Genomic DNA, 25,178 nt, shown 5'->3' with positions numbered 1-25,178 from the left:
GTCAAAAAGCACAGGACAGGTTAGCAAGAAAAAGGTAATATTTCATGATTCTGTGTTATTGTCTTCTGGAAAATTGAAATGCATCAGTCAGCACAGAATCACTATGAAAGCAAGACAGTTCTCATTACTATTATACTGGAATCAATTGCCAACCAAGCAAAGCAGTCCTAAATAAATATCGTATATGTAGCCTGCAGCTGCATATGCATGACACTGCAATGCCACTGAGATCCACAATGAAACCCCAAAATGTTTGTAACTCATGTAGAAGTTCAATTCACCACCGCACAAGTCTCTTATAATATGTGAAAAGATTTAAGTTAAACCTATTTCACTGTTCTAAAAGACTTAACTTACGACTTAACATTCTAAGCAAGTAAGCTACACATAACAAATAAGAAAGGCTGCAGTTATGTACAAAAGAAACCCTGATAATGAAGTTCAATAAAACAATATTCCAACTTAGGTTACATAATATATGCATTGTACATTGCTTGCTGAAAACAACTGGTTGGCAATTGATAATCCAATCTAACAGTAAAAGCAGCTGTCTTACCTTATGGCACTCTTGTTGGCACTTTTTCCCACACAATTTGTGCGTGTTAGCGTGAGACAGGCACGTACCCAGGATTTTTTTTCGGGGGGGGGCCCACCACCTCAATAATCATCATCATCATCATCATCATCATCATCATCATCATCATCCTGATTTATGTCCACTGCAGGACGAAGGCCTCTCCCTGCGATCTCCAATTACCCCTGTCCTGCGCCAACCGATTCCAACTAGCGCCCGTGAATTTCCTAATTTCATCGCTCCACCTAGTGTTTTGTCGTCCTCGATTGCGTTTTCATTCTCTTGGTACCCATTCTGTAACCCTAATGGTCCAACGGTTATCTAACCGGCGCATTGCATGAGCTGCCCAGCACCATTTTTTCCTCTTCACGTCAATTAGAATATCGTCTATACCCGTTCGCTCTCTGATCCAAACCGCTTTCTTTCTCTCTCTTAACGTTATGCCTAGCAATCTTCGTTCAATCGCTCTTTGCGCGGTCCTTAACTCATTCTCAAGACTCTGCCCCATATGTCAGCACTGGCAAAATGCCCTGATTGCACACCTTACTTTTCAATGATAATGGTAAGCTTCCAGTCAGGAGCTGGCAATGCCTGCCGTATGCAATCCAACTTATTTTTATTCTTCTGTGAATTTTCTTCTCATGATCAGCGTTCCCTGTGATTAATTGACCTAGGTAAACGTACTCCTTCGCAGTCTAATAGCCGACAGGCGATCCTGATCTCTTGTTCCTTCGCCCGGCTATTTATCATTATCTTCATCTTCTGCATATTAATATTCAACCCCACTCTTACACTCTCTCCGTTAAGGTCTCCAATCATTTGTTGTAACTCGTTTGCATTGTTCTTGAATAGAACAATGTCATCAACAATCCGAAGGTTGCTAAGAGTTTTGCCGTCGATCTTTACTGCTAAGCCTTTCCAGTTTATTGGCTTGAATTCTTCAAAGCATGCAGTGAATAGCTTTGGAGAAACTGTGTCGCCCTGTATGACCCCTTTCTCTATAGGTATCTCCCTGCTTTTCTTGTATAGAATTAAGGTAGCTGTATAACCTCTGTAGATATTCTTACGCGAAGGACGAGTCAGTAAGACGAGAAACTATTTACATATTATATTTACAACAACGGTTGCAGCGAAGACCGGTCAGATTCACAGCGCGAGCCCAGTTCGTTCTTCCTCCTCTTTTCTGGAGTGAGGGCACCCACGCGCCTCGTTCAAACAAACAAATACCACACGCATGTAGCACTATTTTCCAAGCTTTTTACGTAAGCGTTCTCTACTTCTTTATTACGTAGTGCCTCTATGACTGTTGGTATCTCTACTGAATCAAATGCATTTTCGTAATGTATATAAGCCACATAGCGAGGCTTATTGTACTCTGCAAATTTCGCGATAATCTGATTGATGACATGGATGTGATCCATTGTAAAGTATCTCTTCCGGAAGCCAGCCTGTTCCCTTGGTTGACAAAATCGAGTGTTGCCCTTATTCTATTGGAGATTATTTTGGTAAATATTTTATATAATACTGGGAGCAAGCTAAGGGTCCTATAATTTTTCAATTCTTCAACGTTTCCTTTTTTGTGGATTAGTGTAATGTCTGCATTCTTCCAGTTTTCTGGGACCCTTGCAGTCGATAGACACTTCGTATAAAGAGCCGCCAGTTTTGCAAGCATTATGTCGCCTCCATCTTTGATTAAATCGATAGTTATTCCACCTTCTCCTCCCGCTTTTCATCGTTTCATGTCTTGCAGGGCCCTTCTGACCTCATCGCTAGTTATAGGATAGTTTTTGTATCCTTTTTATTACTGTTTCATTACCTTTTCATTACCGTTTAATGTATCCTTTTCATTACGTGACTCCTCTGGGTACTATATACTAGTCAGCTTAGAATTTTTCCGCTGCTTTTACTATATCTTCGAGATTGCTGATGATATTATCCTTCTTATCTTTTAGCATACATCATGGTTTGTCCTATGCCAGGTTTCTTTTTTACTGATTTAAGGCTGCGTTCATTTTTGACGGCTTCTTCAGTCTTTCTCATGTTATAGTTTCGAATATCAGTTATTTTAGCCTTGTTGATCAGTTTTGACAGTTCCGTGAATTACGTAACGCTGTGCGGCCGCCAGTCCCATACAACCGCGTAGAGCGCAGGACTCTGCGATTATAGACGTACTGCGCTCACCGCGAAAGGTTAGAAAAACACCCACATAAGCACAGCAGAGAAGTGGCTACGTGAGGCGGTTCGACCGATAACTGTAGAAGCGTCATTCAAAACAAGTAATTGTTCTCCACTTCCGGCGGCGTTTTCTCTACTTCCTTTCTAAATAAAAAGATGTTGATCCATAAATACTCTCATAAACAACGGTTAACTGTTTTATTATTCTCTTTTGCGGGCAGTTTGGTTGTTGCCTTGCCGTGCCTCAGTAGATCGCTTCATTTCCCAACTCCTTGTGATTTTTGTTTCCAGTTGCCAATTTTGGACGAAAAGTGTTATACAATTAGGGAAAAACAGACGAGGTGACGGGCGACAGTCATCTTGCTTATGGTTTTAAGGGTTGTTGCAAGGTATCATGATGGACATACTTTAACATTATTTTATTTCCCACCTTATCGAACCCATATCACGTGTATATGGTTCCGGGCATCTGCCAGCGTCGCGGCGAGCCATAACTCAAGGAAATAATGAAGCAAAGGGAAAAGCTAAACGCAATTGCCGTATTCTCCGCGGCCGCAACTCGTTCCATGAGAGTACAGACCAGCTGAGTAACAGCCGCATCCCTCTCCTGGTCCCAGGATCAGCCTAAACAAAGAAGGTTGAACTAAAAAAAGCAACAGCTATGCGCGTGACGGTTGAATAGATGGTGACAACTGAACGCATCTTGAGTTAATGGCGTGGGTGCGGAGTCTATGAAAAAACTGTCCTTCACATTACAAGAGCAGCCGACAACTACCGCCATCTAAAAGGAGCGAAAAAGGCAGCATAATGCTGACCGATGAACAGCTGCCAAGTCTCAACATTGATCTGGCGGCGCTTCAGGAATGTGTGAGGAGTGGTGGCGTGGGTGGGGAGGGGGAGGGGGGGTATGCCACTTGATTTCGGGGGGGGGGCCCGGGCCCCCCCGGGCCCCCCCCCCCTGGGTACGTGCCTGGCATGAGATGAAAATTGATCTGAAAAACACCACATTAAAAAGTTGCGCATCAATTTTATTCTGTCATTCAACATGCAACAGTGTATAAAAACTTCATAACTGACAATATTACAAAAATAAATACAGCAACACCTTTACGGATCATTTATTTATGTTGACAAAAATACTTTTGGAAGACTAAGTATAATAGCTGACACAGACAATTTCACAGGTAGAAATAACCAATAATACAAAACTTTCCATAACGCAAACACATTGCAAAATAAGTAGCACAGGGAGCTGTATTTTGTTACGGCAAAGATAGCTCATGAATGATGAGGACAAGGGAGGAAGCAGAACACATAAGCTATACCCAGCTGCATGTACGCAGCTGTAACAATACACAGCATCATCATTTATCATTTGTTATCCCTTAAGGGCCCTGGATTGGGCATTACATAGGGGGGGGGGGTATTTAACAAGAGAAGTATTGACATGGTCATATAATTATAAAGCGAAATAAAAAGGCAGACAGGCAGAGTAACGTTACAGATTGTTATGGAACCGTGGTTGAAGGCAAAGACGGAAAAAAAAAGACGAAAATACCACCCATGCAGTTGATCTCCGCATATGTTTGCAATTGAATAAAAAGGTTACAATACAATTCAATATAAAATTCAATTCAATACAACATTCAATTCAATACAAAAATACAATTCAATACACATATATATACACACAAGTCAAAGCAGAAAATGTTGCATATATGTTATGTCCCATCTTAGCGAAGAGCCACAAAGTGAAATACGCGTCGGATATATGAGAAAAGCAGGAAATGTTTACCGATTACGAGATTATTTGGCAAAGTGAGCCGATATTAGCTGCCTGAATTTTGAGTTGTCACGTTCATTGACTAATGGTTCTGGAATCGAGTTCCATTCTTCAATCGCCAATGGTACGAAAGACTTACTAAATGTGTTTGTCGAACCAGTTATGCGTTGTACACTCATAGAATTGAAAAGCCGACGTGATGTCCGTACAGGTGGGACTAAAAGGGAGGTTCTCAGGTCAGGGGCGATTATAGTATAGATTTTGAAACAGGCATAGTCGTGAAATCTTCCTTCGATGAGCTAACGATTCAAGATTAATGGATGATTTAATGGCACTAATGCTAACCCGTCTATTATATTCGGAAACGATGAAGCGAGCCGCCCGATTCTGAATGCTTTCAAGTGATTCTATTAGATATTGCTGGTGAGGACTCTATATTGCGCTGGCATATTCAAGTTTCGGCCTAACGTACGCCTCCTAGGCGAGTTTTCTGATATAACTGGGGGATAAAGAAAGGGCACGCTTAATGAAACCAAGTGTTTTGGATGTCTCTGCCACTAATTTCGTGATGTGTTCAGACCAGTTGTGTTTGTCGGTGATAACAACACCTAAGTATCGGTACGATTCAACACGTGATATGGCAGTGGAGTTTAACGAGTATGAAAAGTTAAAGGTGGAAAGCTTTCGAGATACTTGCATGCTCTTGCATTTGGATATGTTTAGATTCATCAGCCAGGTAAGGTCTTTCTGGTGGAGTCTCTGGTCAGAGGTGGTAGTTATGCGACGATAAAGAACGCAATCGTCAGCGAAAAGGCGAATTGTGGAGGAGATATTTGAAGGAAGGTCGTTGATAAAGCCTAAAAATAAGAGTGGTCCAAGGACAGAGCCTTGGGGTACGCCTGAAATGACTTTGGAGGTTTTGGAGCGGTGGTTGCCGATAACAGTAAACTGGGTGCGGTCTGAGAGGAAACAAGAAATCCATGACAATATTAAGGGATCTAGAGAGAGAGAGGAGAGTTTAGCCATAAGACGTTGATGTGGAACCCGGTTAAAGGCCTTAGAGAAATCCAGGTAGATGATATCAGTTTGAAAAGATGAATCTAAGTTCAGGGGAAGGTCGGTAGTAAACGCGAAAAGCTGGGTATCGCATGAAAATCCAGAGCGGAATCCATATTGTTTGGTAAAAAGGAAGGAGTTCCTGTCCAGGTGAGAGCAGACTTGTGAGTACATGATGTGTTCCAGCATTTTACAAGCAATACATGTTAATGAAATTGGTCGATAGTTTGATGGATCAGAGCGGTCACCAGCCTTGAAAACCGGCACAACCTTACTTAATGTCCAGTCATCTGGAATTGCTGGACTTGAAAGTGATTGACTAAAAATTATTTGTAATATCTGGCATGAAATATCTCTTGTACCTTTTAGTATCTTGGTAGTTATGTCATCCGGCCCGGGAGCGCTTCATGGCTTCAAGTTATCAATGAGTTTAGCTATGCCTTCGACTGAAAAGGAAATTGGAGGCATCTGGCTGAAATTATGACTGGGATATCTGGGTATGTTTAGCACTGGTTCCCGAGTAAAAACTGAAGAAAAGTAAGTGTTCATAACATCTGCGCAGTGATCTGCGGCGACGTGCGAGCCATCTTGGTCGTGCAAGATTATATTTTGAGGCGAGTTTCGGTTTGGCAACAGGATATTCCAGAACTTTTTAGGGTTATTCCGAACGATGTTATGCAGGTCTTTATGGAAAAATTCCTTTTTGGAATGCTTTAAAAGATTTGTATAACCCCGGAGGCATTCAAAGTACTTGTCCCATTTTGAAGCAGAGGCAGAATTTTTGGCAGCTCGGAAAAGTCGTTTTTCTTTTCTTAACAACCGTCGAAGGCCATTAGAAAACCAGTGCTTATCAGCATCTCCGCGAATACAAATCAGCGGGACATATGTTTCCATGAGCGAAAGTATTTTTTGCTTGTAAAGTAACCAGTTACTATAAACGGTTCGGTTGTGAGCAGTTTTACTAAAGTGATAAAGAAACGCCTCCAGTTCAAGGTTAATTTGCGCATAGTCGGCTTTGTTATAGTCGCGAATGTATTTTAAAGATGACTTGCGGGTGGGAATGGGAATAGCCAAATTAAAAAATAGTAGTTTGTGGTCACTAAGGCCACTACTAGTACACGAGAGAGACTGACATAACTCAGGCTTTGAGACAAATACTAGATCAAAGATGTTGGTACCACGGGTTGGGATTCTAACAGACTGGAACAGACTAAAGGTGAGAATTAAGTCAATAAATTTCTTCGACTGGCGAGAAGATGCTGACAACAGTTCCCAGTCTATATCCGGATAATTAAAGTCTCCGCATAGTACCAAGTTCGCTCGCGGAAAGCGGGTTTGGAGGTGGAAAAGGTCAGAATACAGCTCATCAACAAAAGAGCGATCTAAATCTGGCGGACGGTAGCAGGCGATAAGCAAGGTGTTACCAAATTTAAGGGACAGGTTAATACATAGTAGTTCAAGGCTGCATTGGACGGGCACCAAGTGTGAGACTACCGTTGATTTAACGAGAATCAGGACACCACCTCCTCTTCGGCCAGCTCTGTCAAGTCTGTAGACACTAAACGTTCTACTAGCCTCGAGCAGCTTGCTGTCCTGAATATCTGCGGTAAGCCACGACTCGGTAAGGACCGCAATATCCGAGCAATTATCATCAAGAAGCGCTTCCACTGCTTCCTTCTTTGGTAAGTAGCTGCGAACGTTCGTGAACACGACAGCCATTTTACGATAAGATGGAGTGACGTGTGAGCTTTGCGAAGGCTGAGCCAGCTGTTTATAAGGAACCTTGGAAGCGGGTGGTGATCGCTATGACGAAAGCTCGATTACGCGATCCGTATTGGCGTCATATACGTATTGTTTTTTGTCGATCACCAGTTCGTCGTAACGTATTTTGAACGTGGCGTCCCTTTCCTTACCAAAAGAGTACAACTTTTTCCAGGCTAACCGAACATGCGCAGAATAGTCTTCACGAACAGAAAATTTGGATTCCTTCAACTTCGGCCCTGCTGTCAGAATTTTTGACTTCACCTTAAAATATGCCAGTTTGACAATGATTGAGCGGTTTTTTGATTCTTGGAAGCGGCCCATTCGATGCGCACGTTTTATATTATCAGCATTTATCGACACACAAAGATGCTCTGAGCAGAAAGAGATTACATGCTCCTCTGATTGCTCCCAGGTTTCACCGGCTGCATCCGTGATACCAAAGAAGATCAAGTTCGACCTGCGCAACCACCAATATTTTTCAGGGTCTAAAGTCGTTTGCTCTTGTTTAAGGTCGCTAGCATCTCCCCTCACTGTGCTCTGTGAAAAAACATAAAAACAAAACTATTCGGCTGCTCCAATTTCGAAGGCAACGACGAAACCTGAGCTGCGCTCGGCGGCGCGTTCACCGTGCGCACGCATTCACGAGCTATGAAGAAGAAGCTAGTGAACTGTCCGCAGCTGTTCCAGTCCTTGCAGCAGTATCGCTCAACCCGAAGAACAGGGACGCTCCCACCCGTCGTAACGTGGGTTGAAGCATCCCGTTCCTCCACGACCACCAATTTCGGCGTCGGTTACACCAGCGACGGCATTTCTCGCGACTACGCTGCCGTCGCCGCCCCACACGCCCGCGCCCAGGTCACTGCCGGCTTACGCATTTCGTACCAACAGCAACGCCACTTCTCGCTTCTCCGATAAACAGCGCCATGGAGTCGGGAGCCAATGCAGGCTCATATCAGGTAGCGTCGCCACCGCGAAGCATCCTGGATGACTTCGTGTCTTCCTCGGACACGCGGCCCATCATCCAGGAGAACGTCTACGTCATTCTGGGCCACGGCAAGTTCCAGAGGAGGGTGCTGCTCTGCGTCGTGCTTTGCCTGACGGCGCTTGTGCTGCACGCGTTCGCCTACCGACTCATCGGTCGTCCTGTGCAGCACTGGTGTCGCCCGCCCGACGAATTTCTGCACGTGCCCGTCCAGGAGTGGAGGAACGTGGCCATACCCGTCTTGGCCGACGGCAGCCTCAGCGAGTGCAACGTGTACGACCCACCGGTGCCGGTACTTCTTACGCGTGTATGAACCCGCACGTTGACGGTTAAGAACAGAATAGGTTATAGAGCAGACGGAGACCTGGCTCTGTCACATCTTTCAGCTGACGTGGGTAGGTTGTTTAATGCGTGGATTTGAGTGATCTTCGTCTTGGCCGGTCGTGTCAGTTTACTGCCCTTTATTTCCTGTTCGTTGCCCAACTGTGGGAGCAGTTTTATTAGACGTCGAAGGCAATAAAACTGCGCACACGGTCATGCTCACGGTGAACTGTTTGCATTTGCAGCGCTATATTTTGTTTGAACTAATCCATTTGCAAAGTCAGACTCGTTCGAAGCCGGAAAGACGGAAATGACCCGAATTCAGGCAATGCCCTGAATTTCGCGTTCAACAGCTTTGACTGACCACACATTCCTTCCTCGTAATTATTAACCTGTAAGTTTCGAAGCAATTTGTTGGTGTTGTTATGAAATTACAAGAAAGTTAATGTTGTGGAATGTGCGAATGAATGTTCGCACCCTACGGACTTTCACTGCGCCGGTATCGCTCCTCACCAGATGGTAATGTGCAAGATCGGGCGATGTCTCCTCTAGAGATACTTTGACGTAGGGATTTGTACCTGCTCACGGACTTTTTTGGCGCTTTTATGGCAAGCAGAACTGTGGAAAAGTTCATACTTCGTTGTTTGAGCGTGCATCGTATATGCAATCTTGAACGCCCTTGGGCTTGTTTTGCAAATTGCATAGAGTTTATTTGTATAATTGTTTTCCATTAAAATAAAGAATCCCAGTTTCGCCATAAGGACAAAGTAATGGATGGGATAGCAGCATCTTCGAATATTACATGTAGTGTAGGGTTCGTATCTTTAGTAGCATTGTGAATTGTAGCAGACGTATGCTTACTAAATAAACGCACGTATTGTGGCACTTGTAGACACCTGAACAGAGGAAACTCGATGACCGCGAGTATCATCGGTGAGAACTGCAGGGTCTCGTCGGCGTTGTCGCTTTTTGCTGACTTCGCGTTCCCGTACTGCGGCAAGCTCACTTTGGACACGCTGCGAGCGTCCACATCGCGCTTTGCAAGAGCAGGTTCTTGTCGACGTTGTCACTTATCCTCCGCTTGGTGTTCCCCAGCGCCACCTCTGGGCGCCTGCTCCGTTCAGCTGCGGCTTCCCCCGCACACGCCCCAGCACATTGTTTGTGCACCTGAACTAACGGAGATCCCTTTGCGAGTATACATGCGAGCCCGCCTTGCTTCGTTGTGATTAGCGTTTCACTGGATCTACTGCACGGGTGTTTGACAACACGCGGACGCATGTTTTTGCTATTTGAGCGACGCGATGCGTCGCTGCGGAACCCATGCACCGGCGGCTGTCATTCTAGACCACGTACTCCGGCTGCAACGTGCGGAAAAACTGTAGCACAAGCCGGCATGGTCTGGGTAGTCTGCATAGGCTGCGTAGGCTTAGGTGCAATTGGCTCCAGCAAGCAAAGTTGTATAACCCGAGCTGTCAGCCTGCAACTACTTCTAGTCTGTGCGATAGGCACAGGAACACGCCTAAACATCTTTCGGGAAATATGGTGTTCACATTCTGACTCGAAGGGACATCATATACTGATTGCGAGTAATGTTCTTCCGAAAATGTTTTAGAACTAAAGGAATCCGTATTATTATGTATAATAATTGATGACGGAGAAAAATGGTCTTGAATGATAAAAAAGAGTTGCAGTTTCGTCCGAAAGCCGAAGCATCGATTGCGACCGCAGCCAAGTTGACAGGTATACGAAGTAAGGATAGTATTTTCGTCGGCGGTATCAAATTCTGAACATATATATAGGTATAGTAACAAAATTAACAAGCATGTTGTCACGGGCGCACAAGCTAATATGAACACATATCACTCGATGACCGCAGAAACTCACTGTCAAAACGCTGGAATGAGGACGCAGGGCACAAGGAGCGAGCGAAATGAACTTTGTGCTTCCTCGCCTCCTTAGGCTTCTTCCGGAGCCTTGCATGAGATGGAAGACGGCGCGCTTCCTCCCCGCTTTCCTCCCTAGCATGCGCGAGATTGAGTCGCTATCCTCGGCCCACCGTGACACGCTTTTACTCGCAAATACGGTGCGCGTCGACAATTTTATCGCGCTTGCGCTTTATACGGATCATCACGCCGACGCCGACGCCGACAGCGACAACCACAGCAAAAATGCGCCGGGAGTGTCTGTGTAATTGCCGTCGCAATAAAACGCGCCAACGTCTCGACGCTCTGGCTTGAACCATGCCTTGATTGTTAGACCAGTGATTCTCGGCCATGCTTGTGTCAGGGACCCCTTTGTGGACTGGTGGAAGTGATGGGGGCCCCCTGCAGTGGGGGAGGGGTGTGCCAAAGGATTATTTTCTTTTCCACGAGCAAAATTGGCCACAAAGATTGTGACGTCTTTTTTTTTGAAATGTTATCTTGTGCGGTTTGCCGCCGCAGTTGCGAGAGCAGCTCCCAGAACTGGAAATGAGTCAAGGCTAAACTGGGCTCCAAAAATTGTGCAATTTAGAAAATTCGGAACAAAATATTAGAATACGAATACCTTAGCTTTAGATACTGAATCAAATATTCGGTAGTGATTTGCGCATGCATTTGTTGGCAAGTTAGGTTAACTTGATAAGTTGGAAATTCGCAACTACATTGTCAATGTTCTCAAACAAGACAACTAATCCATTACATCGAAACACTCTGGATTTGGATCATGTTAGCTTGGAACATTTATCAATTCTTTGTAGCTGTTCTCACCAACCTGTGCTTTAAATACCGCATCAAATGCCCCTTAAAACGGAGCCATTTGATCCTGTGCCAGCCGTCACACATTGCACTTGCTATGAAGCAGGAAAGTCAGAATCGGAGGAGATGCTTATAAAAAAAAAGACGAAAAAAAAGGGCATCGTGTCCATCCGCAAACCCACGCCGCTGGCTTTGTCGCAAGGTTGTAGTGTTTGGAGACTAAGTAAGTTTACTAGCGAAATTTCGCTGGCAGCAAGAAATTATCAGACAATACAGTACAATATCGCCACAATATTCTTAGAGTACATAGAACCAAAGGACTGCGTTTGCTCGCGCACAGCCTGCAACATATTCTATTTGATTCGAATATTTGTATCCAACCGATTCTTCGAACAATGTCGAATATCCTTTTTTCGAATCGAATTCGAATATTCAAATCTTTCTTTAGTTTTTGTATTTTTATATATTGTGGGCTTGGGTTCAGTGGACCCCCATTTTAAAACAACTTGGTTAGAGGATCGAGCTGTTGGGGATCCTCGCCTCGAATCCTGTCGTCGTACAACTTCATTTATTATTAGTTATTAAAGAGAGTCTTTCTTAGCGATGTTGCAATTTACGAAATGTAGTTCACAAGTCGTATATCAGCTTGGAGCGAAGTTTGAGAACGACACCAGTTTGTGCATATGTGTTTGTTATTTGTGAGACGACATGCCTTGCTGTTACGGTTATTATGGAACTTAAATTTACTGAAGAAGCAGTTATTAACAACGTAAATGAACCAACAGTATATTCTTGCGGCTAGTTTGACGACGATTACGTATAAAGTTTTGCCAGTTTTAAATATCTTTCCAATTGAACGTCGCTCAATAAATCACTCGCTGGAATTGAGAAATTGCATTATGTGCTCTGAAGTTATTCGTTAACAGTTAGAGGAAATTTGTTAGTTAGTCAAGTATGCCTTTCGACTTTTTTGGGCAAGCAGTGTCTGTCTCTTCGAGCAAAATTAGTAACCATTCTAAGAAAGGCGATTTACGCCAATTTTGTTAATGCCCGTAAAGAAAAAGGCACAGATTACTCGGCACGCTAAAGCTGTTGTGGGCACAGCTACTCCAAAAGCGTGTAAAAAAGAAAGCCATCTGAATATTCCTCGGGTAGCATGCGAAAAATGCTGTTGGGATGTTCACCCTGAGCAGCTATATAAAACTTGAACGGCGGAATTAACGAGAAGCGAAACCAAAAGGCCAACACCTGGACCAACGAAGGCGTAATGCAGAGCGTTTGGACCGGGCTCCTGCCCGCGGCAAGCTTTTATAACACAGCTCTTAGGCGCCCGTTACTGTAGCGAGCATGGGCGTCGGCGTTGCCGAGCAAACAAGCACAGCAAAGGAAGAAAGAGCGAACACTGAGCGCAGCGGGGAATGAAGGACGCGAGGAGGAGAGCGAAGGAGGAGGGTTTGGCGAAAGCGTGAGAGCAGAGGCGCAGTGGGGCGACGATACTTACGACATTTCCGAATTTGAAGTGCATCAATAAATTTTAGATAATGGTAAAATCCGCGGGCCATGGATGTTTCGGTCATTCTTCATCAAGCTTTAAGGTAAGGTCGGTGTTACTGAAATCTTTAGGTGTGATATGCTGCTTAAATGGAGTCAAAATAAGGCTCCATATTGTTAAGGCAATAACTGGTGCGTCAGGTAAATATTAGCCACCTTTACTCAATTTTTTCCACGGTTGATGTAAACGATTGCTCGAATGAAAAAGTATTCCAAACATCGCTACTCATGGGAATGTTACAGTTACCACAGGTAAACAATCATGACTACCTCTAGAATAAGAAATTGGGACCTTGATAAATTGGACGGGACGAGATGTTTTCTGGTATGTCAGCGTGCATGTATGTTGGCTCGTTTTCCTGTGCACAGAAAAATGCGATAAAATGAGCGCGGTACATAATCTACATTATGAACAAACGTGTTTAAGCGTACACTTTCACAGCCACTGTCTGTGGAAATGAATCTGCAGGCTTCCGAGGGGAGCTATGCATGAGACTAACACAGCCGTGCAGTTAAGTGCGGTCACATATGTGCGCTTAGAAACAAGGTCAAAAATGTTTGTCGTTGCTTGACACTGTTGATTATCCATGACTTTCTTTTGCCCACGATGGCTTACTTCTTTAGGGTCATTGGTAATGTCACATGTTCATCCTAATTCTTTTTAATGCAATGACAGTAGGTCACGAAAAAATCGAGTTGATGGGTCGCATGAGGCCCATGGCTACCGCGGCAAAGAGCAGCCGTTGGCGTTTCCTCATTAGCGCTTGTCATTCCTGTGCGAACAATGCCTTTAAGCCAGTGCCGGATACGTACGTCCAGGCGTATGTATCCTGTAGCATTCGCCAAGCTCGTCATATAAATATTTTTATCTCGTCATCTAAATATTGCGCCTGGAAATCCGCAATGAATTTTAGGGGTTCAAAATACGGCAGTGTCTTTCAAGCACATTAGTAGGAAGATTGCACACGTTGAGCTCCTTTTGCGCAGTCTAAATCGAGAGTGTGTTCTTATATCTGCCGTTCAAAAATATAGGTCAGGCCGTTTAGCTAAAGCTTAAAGAAAATAGGTAGCGCCCATTCCACGATGATTGTCGACGGTCATGCATGTACCATTGAATAGATATAGTGACACAACACATTGCAACCATCGAAACGAGTTATGAACGAGGTGTGGACTGCAGCGGAATTCCTCCTTTGTCCTTCCCTAAGAACACTCGGCGCATCTGACGCCGTCGCCGCGAAGCCTGAGCGTGGCCTCCGAAATTCATGGCACGCCGTTGCTGGCGAACGCTGAGAAAGACCGTCATCCGACAGGGCGGCTCATCTTTCGCGCTTCCTTCTCTACAAGGTTCGCCATCTGGAGGCACTGCTGAGAATTGGCCCCCGTAACAACAAGCTTGGTGCGCAGATGCCCGCGAACCCTGAGAATCGTTCCCTTGCTTGCGGCACACCCTATGGCGCGTACTCAGTCACCAGAGTGGGCGAGAGGTTCGTTGAAGAGCTGCACATGCCCAGCACATGCACATACACAGACAGACAGACATATATATATATATATATATATATATATATATATATATATATATATATATATATATATAGATAGATAGATAGATAGATAGATAGATAGATAGACAGATAGATAGATAGATAGATAGATAGATAGATAGATAGATAGATAGATAGATAGATAGATAGATAGATAGATAGATGATCATCATCATCATCAGCCTGGTTACGCCCACTGCAGGGCAAAGGCCTCTCCCATATTTCTCCAACAACCCCGGTCATGTACTAATTGTGGCCATGCCGTCCCTGCAAATTTCTTAATCTCATCCGCCCACCTAACTTTCTGCCGTCCCCTGCTACGCTTCCCTTCCCTTGGAATCCAGTCCGTAACCCTTAATGACCATCGGTTATCTTCCCTCCTGATTACATGTCCTGCCCATGCCTATTTCTTTTTCTTGATTTCAACTAAGATGTCATTAACTCGCGTTTGTTCCCTCACCCAATCTGCTGTTTTCTTATCCCTTAACGTTACACCTATCATTCTTCTTTCCATAGCTCGTTGCGTCGTCCTCAATTTGAGTAGAACCCTTTTCGTAAGCCTCCAGATTTCTGCCCCGTAGGTGAGTACTGGTAAGACACAGCTATTCAACACTTTTCTTTTGAGGGATAATGGCAACCTGCTGTTCATGATCTGAGAATTCCTGCCAAACGCACCCCAGCCCATTCTTATTCTTCTGTATATTTCTGTCTCATGATCCGGATCCGCAGTCACTACCTGCCCTAAGTAGATGTATTCCCTTACGACTTCCAGCTGTTCTCTTCCGAGACTGTTAAACATTACTTTAGTTTTCTGCAGATTAATTTTTAGACCCACTCTTCCGCTTTGCCTCTCCAGGTCAGTGAGCATGCATTGCAGTTGGTCCCCTGAGTTACTAAGCAAGGCAATATCATCAGCGAATCGCAAGTTACTAAGGTATTCTCCATTAACTTTTATCCCCATTTCTTCCCAATCCAGGTCTCTGAATACCTCCTGTAAACACGCTGTGAATAGCATTGGAGAGATCGTATCTCCCTGTCTGACACCTTTCTTTATTGGGATTTTGTTGCTTTCTTTATAGATAGATAGATAGATAGATAGATAGATAGATAGATAGATAGATAGATAGATAGATAGATAGATAGATAGATAGATAGATAGATAGATAGATAGATAGATAGATAGATAGATAGATAGATAGATAGATAGATAGATAGATAGATAGATAGATAGATAGATAGATAGATAGATAGTACCAGGAAAGTGCCTAAAATAGCCTATGAGTGCAAGCGCATTAAAACGAAGCAGCTTAATTTCCAAACACTACAACGTTTTATGAGTAAGCATGGCACAACGAGTTCATCATGTTCAGCTTCTTGCCTCTGAGTTCACTGCTAACATGAAAACCAGCTCGTCTTATTCCGTGTGCGACATAAGCTATTATTGGCGTGCGCTAGTTGGTGCCGTCGCGGCGTTGGCGTAATCGATGAAATGAGTCATTGATGCATTTTTTGTTTTATTCGAAGGGAGAAAACGGCAGCGAACGAAGAGTAGTGTCTTGCAACCAGTGGGACTACGCCGGTGACCGACAGGAAGACAGCATCGTCAGCGCCTGGGACTTGGTGTGTAGCCACCACTGGCTCTACGCGCTGTCGGAGTCCACATACATGATGGCCCCCATGGTGTTCGTTCCACTGGCAGGAATCGCGGCTGACCGCCTGGGACGCAGGCCCATTATCCTCGCCTGCGCCTTCACGATGCTGCTTGCCAGCCTTGCTGCCGGCTCGTCGCAGGTTTTCCGCATGTTCGTTGTGTCACGGTATATTGTTGCCGCCACGACCAGCACCACCAATCTGCTGGTTTTCATCGTGCTTTACGAGGTGACGGGCGAGGAACATCGCGCTCTCTACAGCCTCCTGGCTACGAGCGTCGGTTCGGCGATGGCGATGCCGCTGATGTCCCTCGTGTCGATGGCCAATCCGCGTTGGTGGCTATCTCACACGTTCCTCGCAACGGTCACGGCGGTGGCGGTTGCCTGGTGCAACATGATCGACGAGTCTCCGGTCTGGCTCATTGAAACGCACAGAATTCGGCTAGCCGAGCTCGTGATACTGAACGCTGCCGCGCAGAACCGCATCGACCTGGCCAAGGTCAGGACAACGTTCGAGGCCCTCAGGCAGCAGCTGGAGAAGCGAGAGACGGCGTCCCCGTCGAGCACCACCGGCTCGGCCATCGTATCCACGCTTAGCCGGCGCGCTGTATCCGTGCTCGTTTCCTGGTTCGGAGTGTGCTTTGCTTTCTACGGAACAGGCCTTCGCGAGACGGCGCTCGATACCCATTGGGTGGTGTTGGGATTCACGCTACACGTGCTGCTGCTCGTCGCCGCCTACCGAGGCATCACTAAGTGGGGCCAACGAGTCTCGTTGTCCATGGCGCTGGCGCTGCTCTGCGTGTCCAGTGCCCTCCAGGCCGCACTCCATCAATTGAAACTCACCATGCCCTGGACCGTGCTTACGAGACTCGTGGTCGACAGCAGCGCTGCTGTATCCATGTCGGTCAACTACGGCTACACGACGGAAGTATTCCCCACCTCGATGCGAAGCAGAGGGCTTTGCGTGTCATACTCGGTCGGGCGGGCTGGCGCGCTGCTGGCCACGTTTCTGAACTCGACGTTTTCTGACAATGCTCTAGTGTTCGACATCACCATGACGCTGATCGTGTTGGCTAGCGGGATGGCGATCCAGTGGCTGCCCGAAATATTTCTCCGCAAGAAGATGCAGCCGTCGACACTAGAGTCGGCCGCATTGACCGATGAGCAACGGAAGGAAGTGCTGAAGGCATCCTTGGCACAGGGCACGGCGTATGCCGCTATGAAGGCCAAACGTCATAAACGACGTCACAAGCGAGCACATGACGTGACGCAACCAGAGGTGCTAACACCGTCTGAGACGACGTCCCCAATGGCAGTGGTTAGTACAAGTGACAAGTACCTTTCTTCGTCCAAGAGTGTGAGACGCTCACAGCAGAAAAAGAAAGGAAGAAACAGCACGGCCGTTTCGCCACCTTCACAAGGACCTATTTCCCGCTGACTACATCATTTATTGTTACCTAGCTACATCCTTTGCTTTCGCTGCAAACAGCATGGTATTTTTAGTTTTCTTTCGTGTTTCCATGCATACATGACACTCTGTTTTTAGTGAATTTCGTTACAAAAGTTTTATAGTACATCAACTGCATCAGACACCGCGTTTTTGATTGCTCTGGTGAAACTTGTGCTCCTTCGATGGAACGGTCCATTGCGGCCCTGCGCTATTGAAGGCATAGCCAGGGGACACCACCCGCGGAAGTGTGCTGTGATGCTTACGCCAAGAGCAATTCACATAACGCTCCCGTCCTCTTGCGTACACGAGGATCTCGAGGAATCGCACCTGCGCGCAGCCGCGCCCTCTATTTGCCCATAAATGCGGTGTTACTGTCTCTGTCTCAAAAGGGCATAGAGCCTGGCAACTGCCTGGAGCATTCTGATTGAAACTTGCGGAAGTGTACTTCTTTGGGTATGCCACGCAACTAACGTTTTTGGTTCCTTTTGTGTAACTGATCAAGCGTAGAAGGGGTCATCCGTAAAAATAGGCACGACGCCCCTGCCGACCACACTTGCCGTTGTTAGGAGACACATTCCCGCAATACGACCACAAACAAGTGCTCTCGTAGGTAGAATGCAGATATTTGTGCCAGATCGATCACCTTTGTTGCCCTTGACGGCCACGAGAGTCCGAACTACACATGCCGATACCTCGAATGGGCTGGCGAGCCGGACTGCCGCCTTTTCAGGGACACAATTTGTGCGATCGCTCGTTGGCTGATCTTCATCAATGTCGTAAGACGTTATCGTGCCATTCACTGTGAGGCGTGTATATCACTGGTAAAGGGGGAGCGTGCAGGTCATGGCATTTATAATTCAACGCAACAGGACGCCTGCTTACCTCATGAAAGAATTTGGTGGAATCGTTTGATATATAGGCGACTATGAAAGAGGCCGCGTCCCGGCCGGGCCATTAGTATACTTATGTAATACGGTCGCCTTCAGGCTGATTTCTAGAAGCACGGTCTGCACCGATATGCGAAATTGTTCCGACGGAAATAAATCAGTGAATTACTGAAATCGGTGAAATCAGTGAAATAATGAACATACTTCAGTAGAGTTGTCAATTTGGTGAAGCTATGATCAGTGCTAGAGTCAACTGCATCTGGTACTAGAACTAAGAATAGCCAAGCATATCCCTTGTGTTTGTACATACGTGTTAAAACTTTCCCAATAATTCATTCGCGAATTAGTTGCATTTTCCATATTTTAACGAACCGAGGCGCTAACAAAAGGTGTTTATGAAAGCGGGAATACTGATAGTTATAGCTATTAGTATAGTACACCTACAGTTGTGGACTGTAGTACACCTACAGTCTCTACGGCAGCGGTGGCGTAGAGGTAGAACACCCGCCTCGCGTGCAAGAGGTCCGTGGTTCGAATCCCGGTGCCGGCAATTTTCCATCAGATTAAAAAAAATCCGCGTGTTGATAAAATTGCACAAGCAGGCCTGGAGTGTGGCCTGATCCCGTTGACCAAAACCGGTAACGCACTCCCTCACCAGAGCAGGATTGGCTACCCTGGTGCAGTACTTGGCCACAACCTCCTATATGAACACAACAATCACAGTTGGCATAGAAAGAAATCGGGCCTCTCCAGAAAGTGCAACAAGTAACGCTGCCATGTTTCCACACAAAAAAACTAAGGCTCGTGTAAAGAAGACAGCAGCAAAAAATATTTCATTTGGTTTTAGTTTAGGAAAGCACATCTACGGAAACGGAAAGCCTAGAGTACAGTTGTCGCAACAAGTAACTATACCACGGAGAAAGAAAAGAGACTCTAAAGTTTATACAAATAACTATATCACAGAGTTAGTGAAGTACAGCTGGCGCAACATATGTATAATAGTCTCCCATACCGTACGCTCCATGCTGAAATAAAACATGCCACTCCTGCTGCCACGACAAGTATACTATGCAGTCAGCGCAGAAAGAAACTGATCACTACAGCTCACACAAGTACGTATACCATACAATTAGCGTAGACAGAAAGTAGGACACTACAGTTCCAGCAACAAGTAAACCATACAGTCGGCCTTACTATAGATTCGGTGCAGAAATAAGGCAGGCCAGTACTCCCGTAGCAACAATTCAATAATTAAACGTAATTACGCAAGTAATTACTTATACTTAATCGATCACTGTCGAGTGATGCTAGCATAGCAGGACTCTGAGGAACTATTAGGCATTGTTTGGGATATTGTAGCCATAGTGAGGTTAGAAGAACTGGTGCTTGTGCAGTGTTGACTAATGGTCAGGTTCTCTGCTATAGAGGACTTCCGGATAATAAGGAGCACGGCGTAGGATTCGTAAGCCATAACAACCCAGCGGGCAACATTGACGAATTCTACAGCATCAATGAGAGAGTAGCAGTAAGCGTAATAGACTTAAGAAGAATAGAACAAAGGTAATAAAAGCCTAACCTCCAACAACCAGTCAATGACGAAATAGATCAATTTTATTATATGTTAAAGTTGCAACGAGAAAAGTGCAAACTCAGCATACTGTAGTAATGAGCGACTTCAATGCAAAACTGGAGGAAACGCTGGCTGGTGAACAAATAATTGCCAAATATGGCGTCGATTGTAGGAACACTAGAAGAGACATGTTGGTAGAATTCGCGGAAAGCGATGTGGATAATTAACGTCTTCTTCAGGAAGCGTAGCAACAGGAAAAGGAGCTGGAAAAGTCCTAATGGTGAAACAAGAAATTATATTGATTTAATACTTTCTGCTGATCCGAGCATAACCCGCCGTGGTTGCTCAGTGGCTATGGAGTTGGGCTGCTGAGCACGAGGTCGCGGGATCGAATCCCGGCCACGGCGGCCGCATTTCGATGGGGGCGAAATGCGAAAACACCCGTGTGCTTAGATTTAGGTGCACGTTAAAGAACCCCAGGTGGTCAAAATTTCCGGTGTCCTCCACTACGGCGTGCCTCATAATCAGAAAGTGGTTTTGGCACGTAAAACCCCAAATATTATTATTATTATCCGAGCATAATCCAGGATGTAGAGCTCTTAGGTAGGGTAAAGTGCAGTTATCATACGTTAGTGAGGTCTAGGTTTCATCTCAGTTTGAAGAGAGAAAGTGTAAAGTCGGCTAAGAAGAAACAGGCCAACCTAGTCGCACTAAGAGTAAAGGAAGACAAATTCAGGATGGCACTTAAAAGCAAGTATGCAGCCTTAGAACACAGAGGTGAAATTGACCTAGAGGTGACGAATGAAAGCGTAACTAGGCTGGCTTCGGAAGCAGCAGTAGAAGTGGAAAGTAGTGCCCCAAGACAACCATAGGTAAGGTGTCCCAAGTAACGAAGGACTTAACAAAGAAAAGACAAAGAATAAAAGTGTCCAGCTCAAGAAATCTGACAGAATTCGCGGAACTGTCATAACTGATCAACAAAAAGAAAATAGGAGGTATTCGAAGTTATAAAAGTTATAACGTAGGAAAGACTGACGAAGCGGTAAAGAAATGGACGCAGCATGACATAGGTGATAAGAAAACTTGACCTACAACAAGCCATCATATATGTGCACTGAAAGATAAGCAGGGTAATATCAGCTGGGACTTCGAAGATATAGTAAAAGCAGCGGAAGAATTTTCTGTCGATCTGTACAGTACCCAGAGCAACCTCGAAACCTCCATTCGAAGTAGGTTAAAGAGGCTCCTCTATACCTAGGGATGAAGTTAGAAAGACCTTGCAAGACATGAAATGGGGAAAAGCGGCAGGAGAAGATGGAATAGCAGTTGATTTAATCATAGGCGGAGGATAGATCATACTTGTAAAGCTGTGGGTTCTTTATACGAATTGTCTCACGACTTGACGAGTCCCAGAAAAATGGAAGAATGCCAAAATCATACTAATCCTGAAACAAGGAGACGTTAAAGAATTGAACAATTATATGCCGAATAACTTACTTCCTGTATTGTACGAAATATTCACCCAAGATAATTTCCAATAGAATCAGGGCAACAATGGAGTTCAATCAACCAAGAGAACAGGCTGCCTTCAGGAAGCGATACTCTGCAATGAATCACATCCATGTAATCAATCAGAAATCGAGAAATCCGCGGAGTACAATCATCTTTCTATATAGCTTTCATGCCATAGTAATGCCATATAGTGCCATATATAATATAGTAATGCCATAGAGGCATTACGTTATCAAGGATTACAGAAGGCTTACGTAAACCCCTTCAACAATATCTACAGTTTTTCCACGGCTACCTTCATTCTCCACATGAAAAGTAGGAAAATACCTATAAAGAAAGCGGCTAGACAAGGAGATAAGATCTCTCCGTTGCTATTCACTGCATGCTTTCAAGAACTCGGAGAGGAAACAAGAAGGATTAAAGAAGGAAGAGAGGAAATCAGAGAGGAAACAGGGATTGCCAATATTTTAATTGACATTAGGAGAAATAAGATGGAGCTGGGCTGGTCAGTTGAGCTCTTCGACGCGCAGCGTCCGCCGTTGTGAAATTACTGTCCTAGGACACCGTGTGAGTTTTCGTGGTATCCAAACTGATCCCAATCAAATTCTTGTCTTGAAGCATTTCACTGTTCCGCGTTCCGCCAAAGACGTCCGGAGGTTCGTTGACTTGTGTTATTTCCGACGTTTTGTCAAGAATTTCGCCGGCATTGCCCGTCCGCTAACACAGCTCCTGAAGAAGGAAATCACATTTTCATGGAGTCCTGAACAAGGCGATGCATTCCGCACGCTCCCCAGATTGCTTACTACTCCTTCCATCTTGGCGCATTTTGGCCGCGCAGCGCATACGAACGGACGCACGGAAGCACGAACGGAAAGTACGAACAGAGGCCAGTGGACACGGCATCGGCGCTGTTCCCGCACAGTGGCGACAAGGGCAAGACCGCGTCATCGCCTTCGCCCGTCGCCTCCTCTCCCCTTCAGAGCGACAGTTCTCCATCAGTGAACACGAATTCCTTGCCCTAGTTTGGGCAGTCGCATAATTTCGACCCTACTGGCCGCGCCTTTTCGGTCATCGCGGATCACCATGCGCTGTGCTGGCTCTAGTCTGTCAAAGACCCGTCCGGACGACTTGGTCACTGGGCGACAAATCTTCAAGACTACAGCCTTGATGTATTTTACAAGCCCGGCACAGTGCACCAGGACGCCGACTGCCCATGTCGTCATCCAGTGGACCCTCCCAATTCCACCGCCCATGATTCTGACACCTGCGCCCTTGCCATCTCCTACTTGAGTGACATATGCAATCAAAAGCTGACTGGTGCAAATTTGCTGTCCATCACCGATCGTTTATGCTCGAATAACTCCGACCCGTCCCTCCGCCTGTTCGTATTCCGCGACAATATTCTCTACCGTCGCAATACCAACTGCGACGGTGCCGAGCTGCTGCTCGTAGTACTACAACCATTCGTTGTACTCTTCACCAGCTCCACGATGCTCCAACAGCCGGCTGCCTTGGAGTATCCCGTACAAAGGACCGTGTGCGGCGTCGGTTCTTTTGGCCAGACCTTTACATTTCTGTGCGCCGCTACGTTGCTGGTTGCGAGTTCTGCCAAGGCCTCAAACGTTCGTCTTTGCAGCCTGCCGGCCCACTTCAGCATATCGACATTGCAACTAGTACGTTCCACCACGTCGGCATTGACCACGTTGACCCATTTCCGACTTCTCTTCTGAGGAACGAGTGGATGGCCGTAGCTACTGACTACGCCACACGATGCGCCAGTCATCACATGTACACTAGCGATCAGTTGCGCCACTGACATTACAGACTTCCTGCGCTACGACGTCATCCTCCAGCACGGCGCTTCACCGCAACTGCTGACAGATCGCGGTCGGTCTTTTCTTTCACAAGTTCGCGGCGATATTCTTAGCTTTTGTTCCACACCTCATAAGCTAACCACCGCCTACCGCTCGCAGACTGATGGACTTACAGAAAGCCTCAACCACACGCTCATGACGATGCATGGTGTCCATGTACGTTTCAGCAGATCACTGTGACTGGAACAAAAGTTTGCCGTGACTTTCCCATACGTCTCGTACCGCCACGACACTGCCCGCTTCTCTCCTTCTTATCGCTTCTTTGTCCGCCACCCCACGTTGCTCTTTGAGACACCCCTTCTATCACCTCCGCACGCTGCTACAGAATACGCACGCGACGCTGTTGCTCGTGCGCAAACGGCTCGTCACATTGCACGGGACCGTCTCTCTGCCTCGCATCTAACTCAAAAGGCCTGCTCGCTACGAACCAGGCTCCTGGGTCCTCTTTATTGGGCCCCTTGCCGCCGCGTCGGCCTATTTTCGAAACTTCTTTCCCGCTACTCCAGGCATCGCAAGGCTTTGTGCCACATCACCGAGGTCAAATACGAGATAGCCCCGTTGGATGGTCGCTCGTCATCTTCAGTGCCCCCCCACCGATGTCGTGCATGTGTCCCGTCTCAAGCCGTACGTTTCAGCCTACAACCCTTTCCTTGTCTAAGCACTGAGACGGCGCTCCGACCGCCGGGGGTTATGCTACAGGACATTCCCGCATTCTGAAGAACGTGCTCAGCAGGGCTACGAAGAGCACGCTCGAGAGAGCTCGTTCGTGGTTTTCGTTATTATGCCGTTTTGGGTGTAACTTCTCTGTATATATACTGTAAACATAATATTACTTACTCTTTATCTACGTCACAGTATATACCTAAATATATACGGAAATTTTCCCTGACGGACAACTCCGCTATCGCCGGTGCCGACACCGGATATCCTGCGACACGGAGCCCTCAGCGTTATCGGGCTAAATCGACCACGAACCCCGCATCCCGAACCATGCAGGTCCTCCGCATGGTGCACTGAACTAATTAAATTTCGCAAAGTAAAATGTGTCAGACTGTTGGTAAAGTACGACACTATTCTTAAAGTGCGACACACACAGAACCTGCAGATATGCTATAGCGTCGGATTGTAGCTTGAATACACGAGAAAACATAATTATGCTATACGGAAACAAACTCATTTTCCAGCTGCCGCTTGAGATTTGGCGCCACTGCACACAATCTCCGGGATCGGCCCACGCAAGAGCCTGCGTTTCTACCAGAAAGCTCGCCTTCGTGCATTGCGTTCGCCACCAGCGTTTCCCGGTAAACGTTACGGTTACATATAGCCCCAGTTGCCGGGGAGCGTGAGTCAGGTATCGTTGAATGCTATTGTGTTCCACTCTTAAAGAAGAAGCATACGCGTCTTACAATTTTTTACTAAGCAGTATTGCACTAATGAAGAAAAATTAGCGCTAGAACCATAACTCCATAGCAACAGTACTTGAAACACTACCCAACAGTACTGTTACGGAAGTTAGTCACGACGACACGTGTACCAGGAGCACGATTCTTGGCTGACGGCTCCCGAGTCGGCATCCGCCACTTCAGATGATCTTCATCAACACCGCCACCATCATGAACATCGCCTCCATGTTTGAGGCGTATCTCGTACCTGCGTGCAGGTGTCCTGCTACGCCTGCGTCTACAGGTACGTGGAGCTCAAGGGAAACCGCCGTGCGCTGTCGCTCGCCCTCGTCTCCCTGGGCGTCT

At 46.0% G+C, this 25,178-nt stretch overlaps 2 protein-coding genes across 2 annotated transcripts in view; one reads left to right on the top strand and one right to left on the bottom strand.

Annotated features, from left to right (window-relative positions):
• The window catches only part of LOC135903264 (E3 ubiquitin-protein ligase MARCHF2-like), a 185,902-nt gene that overhangs the window by 130,390 nt on the left and 30,334 nt on the right, over window positions 1-25,178 (bottom strand). The gene's annotated exons all lie outside the window — the stretch shown is intronic.
• Window positions 8,276-18,053, top strand: LOC135903192 (solute carrier family 22 member 7-like). The gene is made up of 2 exons (XM_065433594.1): window positions 8,276-8,626; window positions 16,013-18,053. Exons 1-2 carry the CDS (start codon window positions 8,276-8,278, stop codon window positions 17,573-17,575), a joined length of 1,914 nt encoding a protein of 637 aa, XP_065289666.1. The 3' UTR covers window positions 17,576-18,053.

This window comes from Dermacentor albipictus, chromosome 2 (assembly GCF_038994185.2).
Source record: "Dermacentor albipictus isolate Rhodes 1998 colony chromosome 2, USDA_Dalb.pri_finalv2, whole genome shotgun sequence".
NCBI classification, from domain to species: Eukaryota; Metazoa; Arthropoda; class Arachnida; order Ixodida; family Ixodidae; genus Dermacentor; species Dermacentor albipictus.
The sequence above is the reverse complement of the archived record's forward strand: the minus strand, read 5'-3'. Positions and strand labels throughout refer to the sequence as shown.

Bases quoted from the DNA above. Each gene is read 5' to 3' on its own strand.
- LOC135903192 (XM_065433594.1), top strand. From the start codon at position 8,276: ATGGAGTCGGGAGCCAATGCAGGCTCATATCAGGTAGCGTCGCCACCG. The intron at 8,627-16,012 runs GTACTTCTTACG...TTTTATTCGAAG, and splicing joins TGTACGACCCACCGGTGCCG to GGAGAAAACGGCAGCGAACG.